At 32.8% G+C, this 18,211-nt stretch overlaps 1 protein-coding gene across 2 annotated transcripts in view; it reads right to left on the reverse strand.

The window, feature by feature from the left end:
- The window catches only part of DNAJC1 (DnaJ heat shock protein family (Hsp40) member C1), a 196,592-nt gene that overhangs the window by 102,378 nt on the left and 76,003 nt on the right, over nucleotides 1–18,211 (reverse strand). For both annotated transcript variants that reach the window (XM_068561208.1, XM_068561198.1), the window contains exons 3-6: nucleotides 18,022–18,068; nucleotides 11,276–11,441; nucleotides 10,303–10,400; nucleotides 9,229–9,322 (exon numbers count right to left, since the gene is read on the reverse strand). In XM_068561208.1, coding sequence (XP_068417309.1) covers nucleotides 9,229–9,322; nucleotides 10,303–10,400; nucleotides 11,276–11,441; nucleotides 18,022–18,068 — 405 coding nt within the window. The remainder of the gene's footprint in view (nucleotides 1–9,228; nucleotides 9,323–10,302; nucleotides 10,401–11,275; nucleotides 11,442–18,021; nucleotides 18,069–18,211) is intronic.

The following is an 18,211-nucleotide window of genomic DNA, read 5'->3' on the forward strand; positions in this document are numbered from 1 at the left end:
CTATATACTAAATCCTTGTTGCATATCTACTTTATGTATAGTAGTTTATATCTGTTAACCTCATACTCCTAATTTATCCCTCCCCTCCTCCCTTTCCCCTTTGGTAACCATACGTCTGTCTTCTGTGTCTGTGAATCTGGGCTTGAAACTGTATTTAAAAGGGAATGGAAATGAGAAGATTCGGGATAAGTTTTGATTTTGGATAAATACAAAAAAGAGCTTGCTGATAATTAAAATCACCTGAAAATGAAACAGACTGGCTTTGCAGGTAATATTCAAGAAAGACCAGGCCGGTGACAGGGGTGGGGGGTAGGGATTAGGGTGTCATGTATTCAAAAGAGGTTGAATAAGAGCAGTTGTTTGCAACCTTCCCCCCCCCCCCATTCCTTAAGAGAAGCTAATTCATGTGAATACCACTGTTAAGTAGGGAAAATAAACACAAAATCTCATTTTGAGTCCAGAATAAGCCCCAGTTTACCTGCACAGGAAAGGATAAATTTCGTGTGGATAAACTTCTCATCCATCTTTGGAGACACTGCCTGGCACATAATAGATGCTTAATAAGTATTCAATGAGTGAATGAATGCTTAATCAATCAGGGCTCTGGACTGCCTAGGTTTAGCTGCATAATACTGTATTAAAACTACAGAGTTTACACTGTTCCAAACAGAGAGTTCTTATCCTCGAGGAGCTTATAATCCTTATGGATGGAACATGAGGAAAAGCTTTTACTCTAGAATCAACTCTCTTAATACTTAAAATTTCTTGGAGGGCTCAAAGCTTGTCTGCATAGACACCAAGCAGAGGACTGATTTTACATTATAGAACTATGACTTAAAGAATTTACATATTATGAGTGGTTCTTTATCTAACTGTAGAGCATGGGCTCCTGCACGAGAAGGTGTTTAAAAAGTAATATTTATTTATACTTATTTACTGAACCACTATTATACGTGTTGTACTTTGTTAGGATATATGGGGGTTACATGATAAGACTAGCAGTTGCCCTTGAAGCATATGTAAAAATATCTATGAATATCAACCAAAATAAGGAATATAAACTACATGAGAACAGGAATTTTGGTCTTTTTTAGAAAATTTTTTGTATTTCCAGAGCCTAAAAGAATACTTAGCACATAGTAAGCACTCAGTAAATATTTGCTTTGTAAAGCAACCATAATCTGATAAAAACTAATTTAAAAAATAGAGTAAAAAAAATTTGCTGAATGAATTATTGAAAGAGAGAGTGGTGCTCTCCCAACATTCTATTTGTTTCCCCACATTCCCTTATTCTCTTGAAATTAGGTGGGGTTATGGGACTAGTTCTGGATGGGCTGCGGTTAGAAATATCATGTGTCATTTCAAACCCAACATCAAAAAACTTGTGCAATCCCCCAGCTCTCTACTCTTGCCACAGGGACCAAGGAAGCCACATGCTCCAGATGCGAACAGCTAGAAGATGGTGAAGACGTCATTATTCTGGGTCCCTAAATGGCTAGTTAGAGCAGAATGTCCCTTTTCCCACCAACCAGTGATAGATAAGTGGCATACACTGGAAAAAAATTTTTAAGTCACTGAAATTTCGGGATGATCTGTACCATAGTCTATCCTGATTAATACAAATAGTAAGTGCTATGAAGTTAGTACAGAGAATATACAATGGGAAATTTTCAGTTGGCCTGATCAAGAAAGGTTTCATAATGATGATGACAATTTAGCTAAGCCTTGAAGATGTAGTATTCCCAAGGTTAGTTAGCTACAAGATGGAAGTCATCCCTTATAAACCTTTCTTTTTAACTCTATTGACATAGTTTATCTAAGTGATAAAGATAACATGCTGAGCTGGCAGTGCTCGTCATGTTTTGGTTTTCTTTTACCTCTCCATATAAACCTTAAAGTATTAAACAATCCAAAAAAAAAATCGTAGGAAAGAAAGGAATTGATTTAGAGTGGTACAAGCAGGGAAATAGTACCACCTGTCCTAATGGGAATAGGGAACATTTCTCTTTGTGTGACAGCACAAATCTCTTGTTTGAAGCTTACATATAACCTTCAACACAGGAGAATATCGTTAAGTGCATTTCTGAAAATCTGCCCATAAATTCAATTGCTCTATATCAAATTTTGTTCTCCAACTGACTTATAATCTCAGAATTAGATATAATGTGTAATTACATATAATGTATAAAATTACAATGAAGAATACAGGAAAACTTTTAAATTTCATACTCTGAATAAGAGTAAATTTTCTTGTACAGAATGATAATAACACTAAATTCACAAGAAGTAATAAAAATAAAGAAGAAAACAAGAAGCTCAGCTTTCCTCTGCCTGAGTCAGTAGTATTCAAAGAGATGGAAGGCCCAAAGCAACTTTTCCCATTTGTGCTAAGAGACAGAAGACACCACAGAAGTCATCTATTCAGCCCCAACTCAAGGCAAGAATCCTTCTACAACTTTTATAACAATTACAGTCTGCCTCAATATTCGTATAGAGAATGTAAGATCAGACAGCTTATTCACTCACCATAACATATCTAGCTTATTATCCAGCTGTTGAAAAAATTTATTCTTTCTTAGCTTTTATATTTCTTATATTTTAAATTTATTTTTGTCTGCTTTAAGTTTCATTTCTACCATTGACTAGTAGTGTCACTTTGGGCAAATTGTCTCACCAATCTGAGTCTTAAACTTATTTTTCATCTACAAAATATGGAACTGATGAGACTATGCATCTCTAACATCCTACCTAACTAACATTTTGTGATTTTAAAATCTTTTCTACAAAGCTCTATATTCTGCCTTCGGACCTCCGCATAATTGCATCTTATGGCCTCCTTTCAGAGGGTAGAAGGAATGGAATCTTTGTTATGTTGTTGAGGCCTTTCCAGTTTTCCTGTATCCCTTTGTCCTTCCGTAGCAGTAGAGTTTCAGCCTTATAAAAATTCAGACGAGTTTTTCCAACCTTTTTCATTTGTTTACGTATTCCCTATGTAAAGTATGTTTGTATGCAAAATTTTTCAAAAAGTTATGTGAGTACTGAAAGTAAGCTTCCTCATCCCTTGGAAAATCTGTGTTTAACTCTGAGTAGAAGGGCAGGCAACTGAGCTTGCTACAAATGCCTCCTAGCCTTTTAGAAGCTTTTCTCCCTGCTAATTAGCTGTGAATGTTTTGTTTATTTGGTTTCTGTCCCAGCAAGCAGAAGCAAAGGGGCTAGAAATGAAGGGCCCTGACTGTAGAGAGGGTGACCTCCAGGCTTGTCCACAGTTGTAGTTTCCATGGAAGAAGCTTCTTGGGAGGGAGGATGCCTCCACTTATAAATAGTTGTATAAAGTACAGTATTCCATTTACTCTCTTAGGCAACTTTTATTTTAATTTTTTAAGGTAAAAGTCATAGCACTACAGAAAAGATTGCTCTATTTTCTCAGCCACTGCTCCTCAGCAACCTATAAATCCTGATAGGGTGGAGATATGCATGCTGGAAATTTCCTACAATAATTTCTAGTCTAACTGTGTTCATATTAGATCAGCTTGGTAGTGAGAAAAGATGGGACTGGGACTTAACAATGAGAAAGATTAACAACCTTAGGCAATGCACACATAAAGGAGTTGTACATGTTATAAATTACATTACTGAGAAATGTAACATAGCAGGTAGAGAGAAATTTAAATGGTGAGTTCATAGAAAATCAAACAAACTATCAAGCAAATAAATTCTGAATACTGAAGACCTTTTTCATCTCAGAAAATGTAGAGAACTATGAACTATGATTTCGGTTGGTAATCACTTGGGATATTTGGTACTTACTGATTTTGTATGAGAAATCAGTGGTGTTAAGGACCTAAATTATCATGGGCCCAAATAAATGAAGCTCCAACACAAACAGGCAGTGACAAAAATAAGATAAGTTATAAGAGTTAAAATGAAAATATGCACATAGCATTGGTTATATTTCATCAGTTGTTTGCTACCCTCATGGCTATGAATATGTTTCAGAACATATACGGTCAATTAAAAAATATCCAAGAAGGGCATTTTGGAGGTCAGAAAAATTTCTTGGGGTTATAGGCTGAATATAGTCAACATGGAAGACTGGATTAGTCAGATTCCAAGAGATTGTGTACTCCCTTCAAACTATCGTGAAAAAAGAAACACTGGTAAGATATGAAAGTGTCACTAGGGCTATACTTTTAATGTTAAAATTAAATTCTAGCCTCAAAGCACACTATGCCCCTCCTGATATAGGCCAAGTTCCTTGTTATATTCTAATTCACATTCCATGTCTTCAGTTGATCATTCCACCTGCCGTTTTCGCTGTCTAAACACATTCTTCTCAAGTTTCCCAAGCTTCTCTACACACGGTCATGCATTTTACTCCTCTCTAAAGTTCTCTCATCCCTCTATGGACACATCAATTTACAAACGCTCTCCACATTCTTCTTCTATGGTTTCTCATTTGACTTTTTACTTCTCTGCCTATGTGGGTACATGAATGATATAGGGACATACATTTTGCTAAATATAGTAATATCCATACATCTTTCCCTTCAATATTTTCCAATCTAGGAAATGTTTGTTATTAACTTAACATCAAATATTTTACACATATCAAGTATAATCGTTTTCAGTTACTGGCCTCATTCTTCTAATCTACCAAATCTTATAATTCTTTCAATATATTTTTCAGAACAAAGGAAAGGAACAAAACCCAGTGCTGGAGGTAATAAAGACCTTCTCAAAAAGCAAGGGGAGCTATCAAAGAAATACTTCTACCTCTGCCCTGCTTGATCACAGAACCACTTTGAGTATTTTCTGCCCACTATGTACTTTAACTTTCTCATTCCTAACAATGTATACGTATCTTTGACAGACATGTGCGATGGAAACACTCTGCTGTCTCAATGTCCTTTAACAGATTTGTCAGATTTATCTATTGGAGTATAAATTCCTAAATGGCTATATTCAGAGTCTGGAGACCTGGGATATAGTCTTAGATGATAGCAATGGGCTATGTGGAATTTTCTTTTTTCTTCTTTTTTAAAAAGCAGTTGTACAATGTTTTCCTCAGGTTTCTTCCAGTCCTAACACGTATGATTACATGGGAGTTACTGTATCTATCAAATTATTTTTGTACACAAACTAGTACACAGAGTGGGTACTTCACTGTCAAGTGTCTATTCATCTTTCAAGACTCAATTCAAGTGGCTCCTCTTTTCAGTTTTCCTTGGTTATCCTAAATAGAGACAATCTTACTTCTCTGAACATCTACAGAAGTCATTGTTTATACTACATATATGAAGCTTATATACCATATTGTGTCCCAATTATTTTAATTCATGTGATATAACCTCTACCTGACTGTAAGGTCCAAGAAAGCATATTCATCTCTATAGCCTCTTGTTCTGATACTGTGTTTAATAAATTTTTATTGAACCTGCTAAACTGTTTTTCTAAAAATATAACCAGAAGAAGTTTTATACATCAAATAACTACGATATAACTATTCTCATCTGTAATTTTTTTGGGAAAGGGATAGAAAAGAATTTAGGTAAAATAAGTAGGCAACAAGGAATTTTCTTAGGGATTTTAGATACTAAGTAATAAACAGTGAACTTAGGAGCATAAGCTGAACCAGAACTGCCACTTTTTCAAATCCTACTGGATAACCAACATATATGCATGTGAAGTGTAATAAAGGAATGGGTATTTAGAGGAAGAGTGGGAGGAAAACAGCTGAAGATGAAGAGCTGTTGATATGACAAGGACAAAATTTGGGTACCAGTTCTGCTAGTGTGAGGCCATTTGCTGGAAGTCTCTGAATCTCCCACTTTTAGCTTGGATACTCCATCTTATCCAACAGCTGTCTGCTTACACAGAATATCTGCAGCTCAGTTTTAATGAACTTTCCATGAAATTCAAGGGATTCACACACGGAAGTAAAACTCCCTTAACTGATACCTATTTAACTAACTGTATGCTTATATGAGCTGGTTGTATTAGCTCTTAAACCTATTTGTGTCAGTGATACATGTTACTGTAATTATACGATTCAATTAAATATTATATTAAAAAGATGAAAACTGAGTAGAAAATGACAGTTGTTTCTATGAAAACCAAGTGGATGCTTTGGAAAGCTCAATGAAAGAGTTGCTAAAAATGCTGTTAACTAGATGTAAATAAGTCGATGATGAAAGACTGAGTGACGGATATCATACAAATCTCTAAGGCTTACACAACTACATTGCTTCACAAGAGTATGATTTAACTCTTCTTTAGAGAAATCAACTGGAAATTTGCCCTTAAAGAAACCAAGATGATAGGTATGGTTTACGCAAGAAAAAGGACTCCTACTTAAAAATAAAACAGTGGCCTTGTATCACAAGAGTGGTGAAGAAAATGTTGAAGGTCATGTGTATCATTTTTTTATATTGAGGGCTCTAGTAGGGCTCTTTTATCACCACTGTGCCAGTTACTAATCCAGACTGCTTTGGGTAAAAAGGGCTTCCTCTAAATTTCATAAATACCTTATTTAAGAAGATCTCATAGAAGTGTCACATGAAAATTTCAGTGTTGTAGATAAGGCATATGTATTCACATTATACAATTTTATGAATGATAAATTAATACAAAGGTCAAAGCAGATAAAAAAAAGCAGACAATCTAATCTTAATAGCTACTATTCAGTATTGCTTTGCTGATGCTTATGAAAGTATAAGCTATATGTTTATCAACCTAAAATACTTTCACTATTACAATTTGTATCAGAGTCTACTATATTACATTATTTTGTTAGTGAACATGAGAAAAACTTTAAACTTCAAACTGATTCAACAGTTTAAGAAAGTTTCTGAAGAGGCTAAAACGTTTTTATAAAATTCCTTATTTTTGTAAGCTTTCTACAAATTTGTGATGAGGCAAAACAATAACATGTAAATCTAAGCCATCTTAATATATTGATTCTGTTTTTGCAAATTACTCCACGCTAACCAAGAAATATGTTAATTTTACCAAGTAAACTTTGTTTCAAATGACTTAGATTAAAATTACAAAGAAGTGTTTCAGACTGACATTTTATGTGATATTTTATTTATACTGCCTCATGACTATACTTTTAAATTCATCTACATTCTGGTTTGCCTATTGCACAGATTCTAAAGCCGGCAAAAAATAATCATTCTTTAAAAAATATAGGAAATCATGTCCTAAAATATTTTTCTGTCACATCTTCTCATAAATATACCAGTATGATAAATATACTTTCCCCTCTCTCTTATTAACTCTTACATACATAGCATACAAGGATTGTGGATTTTTATTCAAATAAACAACACAAAACTTCAAATAAACAACTTAAAAACAAAAGCTTTTAAATTACCAAAATACTTCAATTGTCTCTATTAACTATAAACAAAATATATGATTCTGTAAGCAATAACTGTTAAGATAAACTATTTTGACAAAAGAACTGGTAAATAATTTCTCAAAGGCTAGACAGAAACACACTAGTAATTTTTAGTTCATTTTCCCTTCAAATATAAAATTTTCATTATTAGAGGAAAAAGAGGAATAAAGTACAGAAGTTGGAGTCATTCACTTCCTTAAACAATTAGGAAAAACAGCTGTTACATGAAAAAAAGTGAGTAGAATTAAACAAATTATCTGTCTCTCTTGCTCTTTGTATTTTCTGAAATGAAACATTTCTTCCAAAATTACAACTTCAAAGAATCTCAAAATTTGTACACCAAAACTATTATATATTCTTTCAAATATTCTGTTTATGTGTTGGAAATCTTCTAACCAGATACAACAATTAAAATTAGCAAAGCAATAATAGAATATGTGTTGGTATGCTAAATATAAAAAAATAAGAAATTGCCACATAAATATGATATGTACATTCTATTGTTAGAGGAAGACTGACTAGCAACAGAAACTTTGATTACCAGTTTAAGACAAAATATCTTGACTCCTCTTAAAGTTGCAAATAAAATGGAAAGCTATATATATTTTTGCTTAATTATACCAATGCTTATGTAAAGTGTTTTTTTTTTTCACACTATGTACTTAATTAAATGCTATTAAAATATGGTGACAAGCTATTTGAGCTCTGTTCTTTTTTACTGGATATGCCTTAAATGATTAAATTTTTATTGCTTTTATATCTGTCCTAAAGATAGTATTGCTGCAGCCACGTAGCACAGGGAGATCAGCTCGGTGCTTTGTGACCACCTAGAGGGGTGGGATAGGGAGGGTGGGACAGAGACACAAGAGGGAGGAGATATGAGGATATGTGTATATGTATAGCTGATTCACTTTGTTATAAAGCAGAAACTAACACACCATTGGAAAGCAATTATACTCCAATAAAGATGTTAAAAAAAAATGAAGTAAAAATTATAAAACTGAAACCATAAAAAAAAAAAAATTTATCAGAAAGAAGATGTGACACATATATACAATGGAATATTACTCAGCCATAAAGAGAAATGAAATTGAATTATTTGTAGTGAGGTGGATGGATCTAGAGTCTCTCATACAGAGTGAAGTAAGTCAGAAAGAGGAAAACAAATACCGTATGCTAACACATATATATGGAATCTAAAAAAAAAAAAAAGGTTCTCATGAACCTAGGGGCAGGACAGGAATAAAGATGCAGATGTAGAGAATGGACTTGAGGACATGGGGAGGGGGAAGGGTAAGCTGGGATGAAGTGAGAGAGTAGCACTGACATATATACATTACCAAATGTAAAATAGATAACTAGTGGGAAGCAGCTGCATCCCACAGGGAGATCAGCTCGATGCTTTGTGACCACCAGAGGGCTGGGATAGGGAGGGTGAGAGAGAGATGCAAGAGGGAGGGGATATGGGGATATATGTATACATATAGCTGATTCACTTTGTTATACAGCAGAAACTAACACAACATTGTAAAGCAATTATACTCCAATAAAGATGTTAAAAAAAAAAAAGATAGTATTGCTTTTTTCCTTTTTTTAGTGTCTTGGAATTCTAAGGTGTTATAAAAGCAGTTTAAGAGATAGTTATAGGAATAGATACCTAAATAAATTTTAGAACTATTCTAAATTAGGTTTATACTTATACTATTCATTCAATCAGCATTAGGAAAAATCTACTGTATATTCAGCATTCAGATAGCAGGCATAAATTATTTTATGAATAATTAAAGTGAAAGCATCTAATATTATAAGAAAGAGGTACATTTTACCTGGATTAGATGAGGCAATGCTTTTAGTGTAAGGCAAAACCAAATTCCCAGCTTGCAGGGGAGCAAATCATGCCATTGTGGTTTCACCAGTAATCTAAAGGGAAAACAAAAAGCAAAAATATAGAAGCAAAATATAGAAAGAAAGCTGACAGACAAAATATTTTTATAATAATCATGAATTCTGTTTTGAATGGCTATTTCAACAAAGGAAGAAGTTTTTCAATGAAATATTTATGACAGTTATCACTTAATCTGACATATTTTATCATAAAATATATTATTAGTACAACAAATGCAATTATGTATAATAAGTAAGAGAATCTAGGCTAAGATTTTGGGGAAGGGGACTTGTAATCAAGTTATAAAGATAAAGAAACAAAAGCCCTGTTTCTAACCTGGACTTTTCATCAGTTTGGCAAAATGAATTCTTAGACCTTATGATTACTTCAGCGGTAAAAGACTAAACATCATCAGAGTGTCCCCAAGTGCTGACAAGCAGATATGAAGACTGTAGCATAAACAAACCAATACATAAAAATTAATGTCATTTGCAGTTCACTGAAGCATTACTCACTGATGTCATCAGAACAGAAGACAGGCAGAATAGTCTCTGATCTCCATCTCACATTGATCCAGTTCCTGCCCTGCTGTGTGAACTATTTAAACCCTTTATTTCTGCCTATGAATCAATAGAAGAAATGGTGGTATCTCTTTGAGTGTGCTGCATATCACTGTCTCTCTACATACTGTCACTCCTGAGCTAAACTCTACAGTGATAGACTCTTCTAGTAATACTCTGTTTCTAAAGTTCAGTACAAAATTTTCAAACAACAAGAATTCAGGGGTTTAATTATTTAAGTATATATGAACACTTTACAAAGGGAAAAACCTGTCGAACTTTTGCTTAAGATTAGAATGTGTTTCATAACCTATGGCACATTATTAGTCTTTTATAAACTGAATACAGATGTAAATGTTAGCATATCTGAAATGAATATACATATGAAGTTGAATCACGTTAAAGACATATTTTAAAACAATTTTGAATTATAAAATGTTTTTATATGCTCCCACCTTTCATTTTTTTCTGAAGCACCAAGTTTTGATACATCCACAGTCTTCCCGCCTGTCTTTTTTTTCTTTTCTCTCTTTTTTCTACTAAGCAGTTCATCCTTAATGTGGAAGAAATTATGGTTACAGGTTATCATTAACATGTACTCTTCAAATGTTATCAAGAGTCTTCTGTGAAGGGTAAACATTATAGAAGAACATTTATGCAAATGTATGTAGGGTCCAACATGATTAAGTAAAATCATCAATCTTTAACAATAACTGTTGCCATGGTAACCAGTCCTTAAACACACATGAAGTTCAGCACTGTCAGTCATGTGTATCTCCATAGCAATCAAAGTTTTCTAAGAAGAGAAGGCATTCAACTTACTTTTTCTCATTCATCCAACTTTAATAATGTCACTTCAAAAAGAATGAGTAAACAGATGCTAATTCATGAATACTGATAAATATGTTTATCTTTAGCGTATAAATAAAAGCCCATAGCAGAATACACTATGTAGTAGTATATTAGGCTAAGAAAAATGTAATATTTTTTTAACCAACTGATCTCTGAAATTATAAAATTATACTCATTTCAAGTTTTACTGAGTTAAAAGCTTTTAAAATAATCATTCTTTATATAAGGGCCTGCGAAACAAAAATTTCTAAAATCATTTTACATAAAAAATATGTATATTTGGAAGGTGACAATTAAGAAAACATAGCTCTACCTTCTAATTTTCAGCTAGATATTTGAGCCTTCACAAAATTTTGTAACAAACTCAAATGCCACATTTTAAAAAACATATTTTCTTCTTATGTCATGGATTCTTGAAATAGAAACATATCAAATACTAAATGCTGAGTACAAAAAATATTAGAATAAGGAGTATATACAGTAAAGTTGAAATTTTTATCAGTTGAAAAAATAAATGTCTGAAATTCCATGTAAAATTAAGGAGGCTAGATCATTTGATTTATTACCAATACTTACCAGTTGTTTTTCCAGGTAGATTGACCAAACCACAGCATAATGACCCACTGTGAGAATAATGAACAAAAGTAATGCCAGCTCAGCATTGCTCATTTTTCTCACCCGCCTGTAGTAGAATACAGGCTGTCGCCAATCTGGAAGTCCATTGATCAGAATATCATCATACCTACAGCAGCAAATATAACAGTTTTTCATAGGGAGTTTAAAATAAAAACAAAAAACTTTATTTGTACTTATATGTAAAAAGAGGAAAGAGAAAATAATTTCTCCAGAAGAGATAACATTTATATAGATTATCAGCATTACAATGGCCTATAAATCAAAACATTGTATCCAATCACAGACAGCCTTCAAAAAGGCACACAGAGATCTGCTGTGGATCCCAGACCCTGTGTGCTTAAACCCCAGTGATGTGACTCCTGTAATGGCAGCTAGGCTGAAGGAGCCATAGAGGCTACCTCTCCACTGCAGGCTGCAGAGGGGCCCCGCCATGAAAGTCAGCAACAAGAGGAAGGCTCTCAATGGGAGAAAATCAAGATAAGAGCTCTATCTGCTACCATGAATTATATATTAATGGAATCAAAATCAGGATAAATTTTCTAGTCAGTGCTTTTATTTCCACCCCTTTACAAGGGTTCAAGGTTGAAATATTTATCATTTTATCAAAGCTTCTTAATGACATAAAGAGCCTATAAAATGAGCACTTTTTAATTTTATGTTGGTCACATTCCTTTAGAGAATAAAAAATTCCCAAATTAGGAGATGTGGAAACAACCAATTTCTTGATAAAACTGTTTATTTGTAAACATTTAAGTGGCAATTTCCTCATTTTTTGGCTTTGCTGAAAGGGAAGAACATAACAAATAACAGCTTTCCTAGTAATGCATTTTAAATCTGCTTTCTTTAGAATGAAATTTCAACTGAATTTAAATTTACCCGTCAGACAGTTATTGAGGCAAATATTTTTAAGGTTAAAAATCAGGAATAACATTTATGATTGTAAAACTCAAAATGGTCACACACAAACAATGTTCAAAACACACAACCTGTTAATCTTAGTTCAACACAACTCATTAAATATTCTAATCACACTATTTCCAGAATTAAATCTTCACTGAAAGGCCTAATTTGGTGCAACACATTGACCAAAATATTTTAATTAAAAATATTCTGAGTTAGTCGCAGGCCTAATTACAGGAATAGAAATAGGGCCTATATTGTCAGGCAGGTCAGTAGAACTCAGTAGTAGGTTTTTCTCAAGTAAATTGACCGATCTAGGAATAATAGCGCAGCTGCTAAACTGCCAGTCTTGACATGTAAATCAATTTAAATGCAACAACTGCAGTAGCTACTTTGATAGTTATTAAATTGATACCTTGGAGATATGCTTAAAAAAATAAAGCAGAGGATTTATTACAGGCAACTTCTTTTTTCGGTACAAAAAATATTGGTTATAAATTCGAAATATATTTTATCAGGCTATCTAGAAAACGTGACTTTTAGGATCAACTTAGATTATTAATAATAATGGCAGATCAGAATAACCAATGTTCAAAGCAAAGGACATTAGTGGTACTAAACTCTTAAAGGCAGGCAAACTGTGTAGTATACAAGAATCTGCTAATTAAAATATGGTTGTGCAGTAGCTGGGCCAAAGTTTGATGTTAAATATTCTTTTTCAATATTTACATAGCAATTCTTGAACACTAATATCAAGACATAATAACACAATCTCATCAAAAGTTATCATTCCTGTCCTCGAAAATTTATCTTTAAATCTATTTCTGTAAAAACTGACTCATTTTAGATAAGAAATGGATTGGCAAAAAGGTTTCAAGTGGTATAATGCAAGATTACAACATTTGAATGAAGTCCAATGAATGAAGTCCTGAATTTATTCTGAATCTACATTCTACTTCAGATTTGTTGAGGAAAAAAGGCGGAATATAAAAATAATTATTTTCAGCTAATCTCTCCCATGAAATAACTTCAAGTAAAAAGTGTGGCTATTAATAAAGAACATCTAAGAAAGTGGCAACAATTCCCTAAGAGCATTGCTAAGTGTTAAATTTGTTTTAGATCTAAACTGTACTGGAAGAAAACCCAGCTGAGCTCATAGCTGCGAATCTCATATCAAATATTTTATCACCATCATCTTTGAAATGCTACGTGTCTGTTAATAGCTACTATTTTCCACCCCACATATAAATTGTTAGTGCACAGCTAAATTCAAGATAGCAAAACCTTATGCACTGAACACATTAAACAAAACTAGATATTTACTAGGCTACGTCTGCCACTCTGAACAACAGTCTCCAAGGATTAAGCTTAGAATCAATGCTCTATTGATTTTACTATCAATGAACATTATGGCTCACACGACTGGCCATTTTAAGGGAAGATAGCTTCTATTATAGTTCACTTTTTAGAATATATGCTGTTAAAAGATAAATCACTGCTTTCCTGAAACACTGAAAAAAAAAGATATTTCTTAAAATATACACAGACATTATATTCATAAGTTATTTAAGAAAAAAATGTTGTGTTGACAACACATAAAATTTAAAACATCACTGTTATGCCTTTTCTATATTTAACACATAACACTGTTAAAATAATTAAGCTCATACAAACTGCTCTTAACAATTTGTTAAAATCAGATTAAGAATGTACACATGTATGAATATTATAAGAAAATACAAAAGTAAATCTCTATGATGAAAATATCACTAATGTAAAAAATCATATGGAACTATTAATTAGAAATTAAAACATTGATCAATTCTACATATGGCCTAATACATGTTTACATCATTTGATTTTCTTAAAATGCATATGAAGAACATAATGGTTACATAATTATGAGTTCCATTCTATAGTCTGCAATTCATCAAATATTTTTAGCCTAATTCAAACATTGGAAAGTGAATCTAAAAATGTTTAAATTACCAGAAGAAAAAAAAGTATGTAAATTAAAAATATTATTAGCATGCTTTGAAGAATAAAATAGTAACTATGAAATTAAAATAGAAAACATGTATATTATGAAAATGAATATTGAAATAATTCTAGCATTTGCCTAAATTGTGAATCTCCCATTGTAAAAAGTTAGAATTTTTAGCTTAAAAGAGTAACAACAACATCTATTTAGGTCACATATTGAAACTTAAGAATAAAAATTAATTGTACAAAGATCATAAACAGGAAACAAGCTTACATTAATTGATCTTACTCTCCTTTATAAAATGTACATATGTGCCAAAAATTGTGGTACACAGCACTTTATATATTGTATATAATACGTGTCTTATAATATCTCCTAATTAGGGAAGGTACTAAGAAAGATTTCTTATTCTCAGGTTAATGTTTATTTTTATTCAAACACACCTGTAATCAAATTTACAATAAGGAGGTAATGGATTTGTAAAAGTTTCGCAGATTAAAGCTGAGAAAACTATACTTTTCATTGGATTTGTAAATAAAATGTGACTTTACTTAGTAAACTAAAAAAATAAATTGAACTTTTACAAATATAGTACCATAAAATAGACAAAAAAATTTTAAGTTGCACAAGAGGGTTAGCAAAAGAATACTGGTAAAATTTTAAAATAGATTTTAAACAAAAGTAAATATACTAATATTACTAAAGCACAATCTAGTGTATATATGTAGTGATTAGGATCTACTCAGTACTTTATTCCAGCTAACACTCAGGGCACTTGGATAGAAATTTATGTCAGAACATAGCGGAGCTGCTATTTCCTAAAATAAGCAAGTTACCTAAGGAGTTCAGGAGACTTCTATATTAATCTCCCTTACACGAACCAGGAAAACTTTTTTCATGCTATAGTCTATGCCTTTGGGAGGAAAAAAAGCTTAAAAGTTTATTCACAATTATACTCCTAGGAATCTACCTGAGAGAAATGAAAAATATCCATTCACACAGACTTGTGTGTGATAATTCACAGCAGCGTTGTTCATCATAGCCAAAAAGTGGAGACGACCTCAATGTCTATCAGTTGGTGAATGGATAAACAAAAGTGGAATGTGGAATACTATTCAGCAATAAAAAAGAATGAACTACTGGTATATGCTACAATATGGATGTACCTCAAAAACATTTTGATAATAGAAAGAAGTCAGATGCAAAAGACTACATATTAGATGATTTCATTAATATGAAGTGTCCAGAAAAAACCACATTTATAGACACATAAAGGAGATCAGTGATTGCCTGGGGCTGGGATCAGAATGGGAAACGCCTGTAAATGGACTTGAGGGAATGTTTTGAGGTGACAGAAATGGTCTAACACTGGTTGTGGTTTGCACAACTCTGTAACTTTACTGAAAATCATGGAATTGTACACTTAAAATAGGTATTTTTACTAAAAATCATGGAATTGTACACTTAAAATAGGTAACTTTTATGGTATGCAAATTATACCTAAATAAGTCTGTTTAAAAAATAAAATTTGCCTATTCCTTAAAAAAAAAAAAAAAAAAGTTACCCAGTTTGTTATTTTATCTATTTCAATGCTATTCCCTTTTCTACCAAAATTTTTAAAATGCACCTGATTTCAGTGAAAATACAATTATTTGTAAGGGAACTAAATAGATAAAAATGTCTATGACAATTTTCCAAATTACAAATTCCTGGAAGGTTACACATTACTTATTTAATGAATATTTATAATAAATAATTGTGATACCAAAGAACATTTTTAAATATCAGTGTAAAACAATCTTCTTTCAGAAGATAAAACAAGGAATTATAAACATTAGATAATTGTCTGTAGAGGTGCATTTCTCCTATATGTTTAAACACTCATAGGTCACCCGGCCTCGGGCGCAAGCTTTAGAGGAATGATTCTCAGCTTGATTAGCTAAGACTTTTGCCTCAAGGAAAACCAGTTACCAAAGAGTTACTTGTGCCTCAAGGGGTATAAATACTACAGCTGTTTGTGTAACTGTCAGATCCATTTTTTTCTACTAACACTCTACAATAAATGCAAAGGGAACTAATCCTAAAAAGAAAATGTTAGATGAGTCTATGTTAATGAAGAAACAATTTTTACATGAGAAGTGATTTGTTCTGAAAAGATATAAATAATTTCGGTAATTGGAAGAAATTGTTACAAAGTTTACTGACTTTTAAAATAACAACAAACAAAAAGGCAAAATCTGATGCCAAAGATGTAGAGAGACTAAATAAAGCTATCTTTACAGACACGTTCTTGATGTGTGAAACAAAACTAGGGGCTCAGTGAGAGAAACCAACTAGAAAATATGCACAGAATGACCAACACTTCTTTCAACACACTCGTAGGACTCTTTCAACACTATGGATTATCTCAAACCAGAGGAATGTCTGCTATGGTATCTGGACCAATGCCAGCCCCTTATTATAAAGCAAAGAACTCTTCAAGAGAATATCCTGAGTCCTTGCTTTGCAATCTGACAAACTGAGGTATTCAAATTAAAGAGTTAAGATGAGAACCAAGAGTGGTAGCTGACATTGTAGGATACAGAATAATTCCAGGTAATACATTTGAAGAAAGATTCAGAAGGTCACACTGCATACTTTTTTGGATTGTCTTTAAGATATATTAGCCTCCATAGAGAGATACAGATATTTAGGCTGGCTTTAGCCTAAAATCTCAAATACCTACTTTTTTTCTTTAAAGGTACTCTTACTGTAAAGCATTATTTTCAAACTACAGATTGTAGCTCACTAGTATCTCCTGAAATCAACTTAGTGGACCACAATCAGCATTGTTTTTAAAAAGAAAGAAGACTGGTCTAGACTAGCCTAGAATAGAAAACATCAGTCTGTTTCACACACAATGAGAAGTGTTTTGTCAAATTTTTGTTTCAGTTGTGTCTGTGTGTATGTGTGTGTGTGTGTGTGTGTGTGTGTGTGTGTGTGTGTCCTGAGGCATGATGCAAAATGTATTTCTTACCATGAGTCTGACTTAAAAAAACTCTGAAACCGGTCACAGTAGTGTCTACCTTCCACACATTCCGAAGAACAGAGGAAGGGGGTCTCTCTGCAATCTCCTCTTAAGTCACTAGCATATAAACCACTGTATAAATACATTACTACTCTGCTGAAAGAGGCCCAGAGAAGTCTCAGAGTGAGGTAGCTGCCTCTTCTCTGACGTTCGACCCTAAACACAGAATCACTGGAGCAGAGGAAGGGAAGGGATGGAGGCCAAAGAAATAGGAGAAAGAAGCAAATATTTTTCTTCTACTCCTATCTTCTACAGACTTATGCAAGTCTGTTCTCTCACTCACAAATTGGCTTTATTATTTTGAGGATGAGGAAACACCAAGAAATGGTAATAACTTGAATATCACTAATCGCCTAATTGCAAAACATTTAAGAAATAGAGGGGGGGAAAAAAGCCCCCCAAGCGCAGATAGGAGCAATTACTGATATATCAAAAATGAATAGGCATTTGTTTGAAGTCAAGTGGAATTTTATTTCCCAGAGCATAGATACTCACGTTAAAAATATTAGCTAATGAAGCCATGATCCTGAAGTCTATAAGTACTGAATCAACCTAGTGAATATTTTCAATAGAAATTAACTCTCCTATAAACATACATTTTAAAAACAATGCACATCTTGAAAGGAACGAAAGTAAAATACTAACATAATAAAATGTTTAACGAGACAATTCTCTCCTTTATAAACTGAGACATCAAAGTATAACATCTTAATTCAAAAGCAGATGAACACTCACCTCTGCCTTCGTTCATCATCCTTTAAAACTTCATAAATGGCCACCAACTAAAACAGAAGCATTACTTTAAAAATAATCTCAACTATAGGAAATCACTTAGGGAGACGAACACACTATAATTCACATGCAAAAACCCCACGCACTCATATATACAATGAACAGATAAAATCTTAATTATAAGTAACATTTT

This window comes from Eschrichtius robustus, chromosome 1, assembly GCF_028021215.1.
Source record: "Eschrichtius robustus isolate mEscRob2 chromosome 1, mEscRob2.pri, whole genome shotgun sequence".
Classification (NCBI taxonomy): Eukaryota; Metazoa; Chordata; class Mammalia; order Artiodactyla; family Eschrichtiidae; genus Eschrichtius; species Eschrichtius robustus.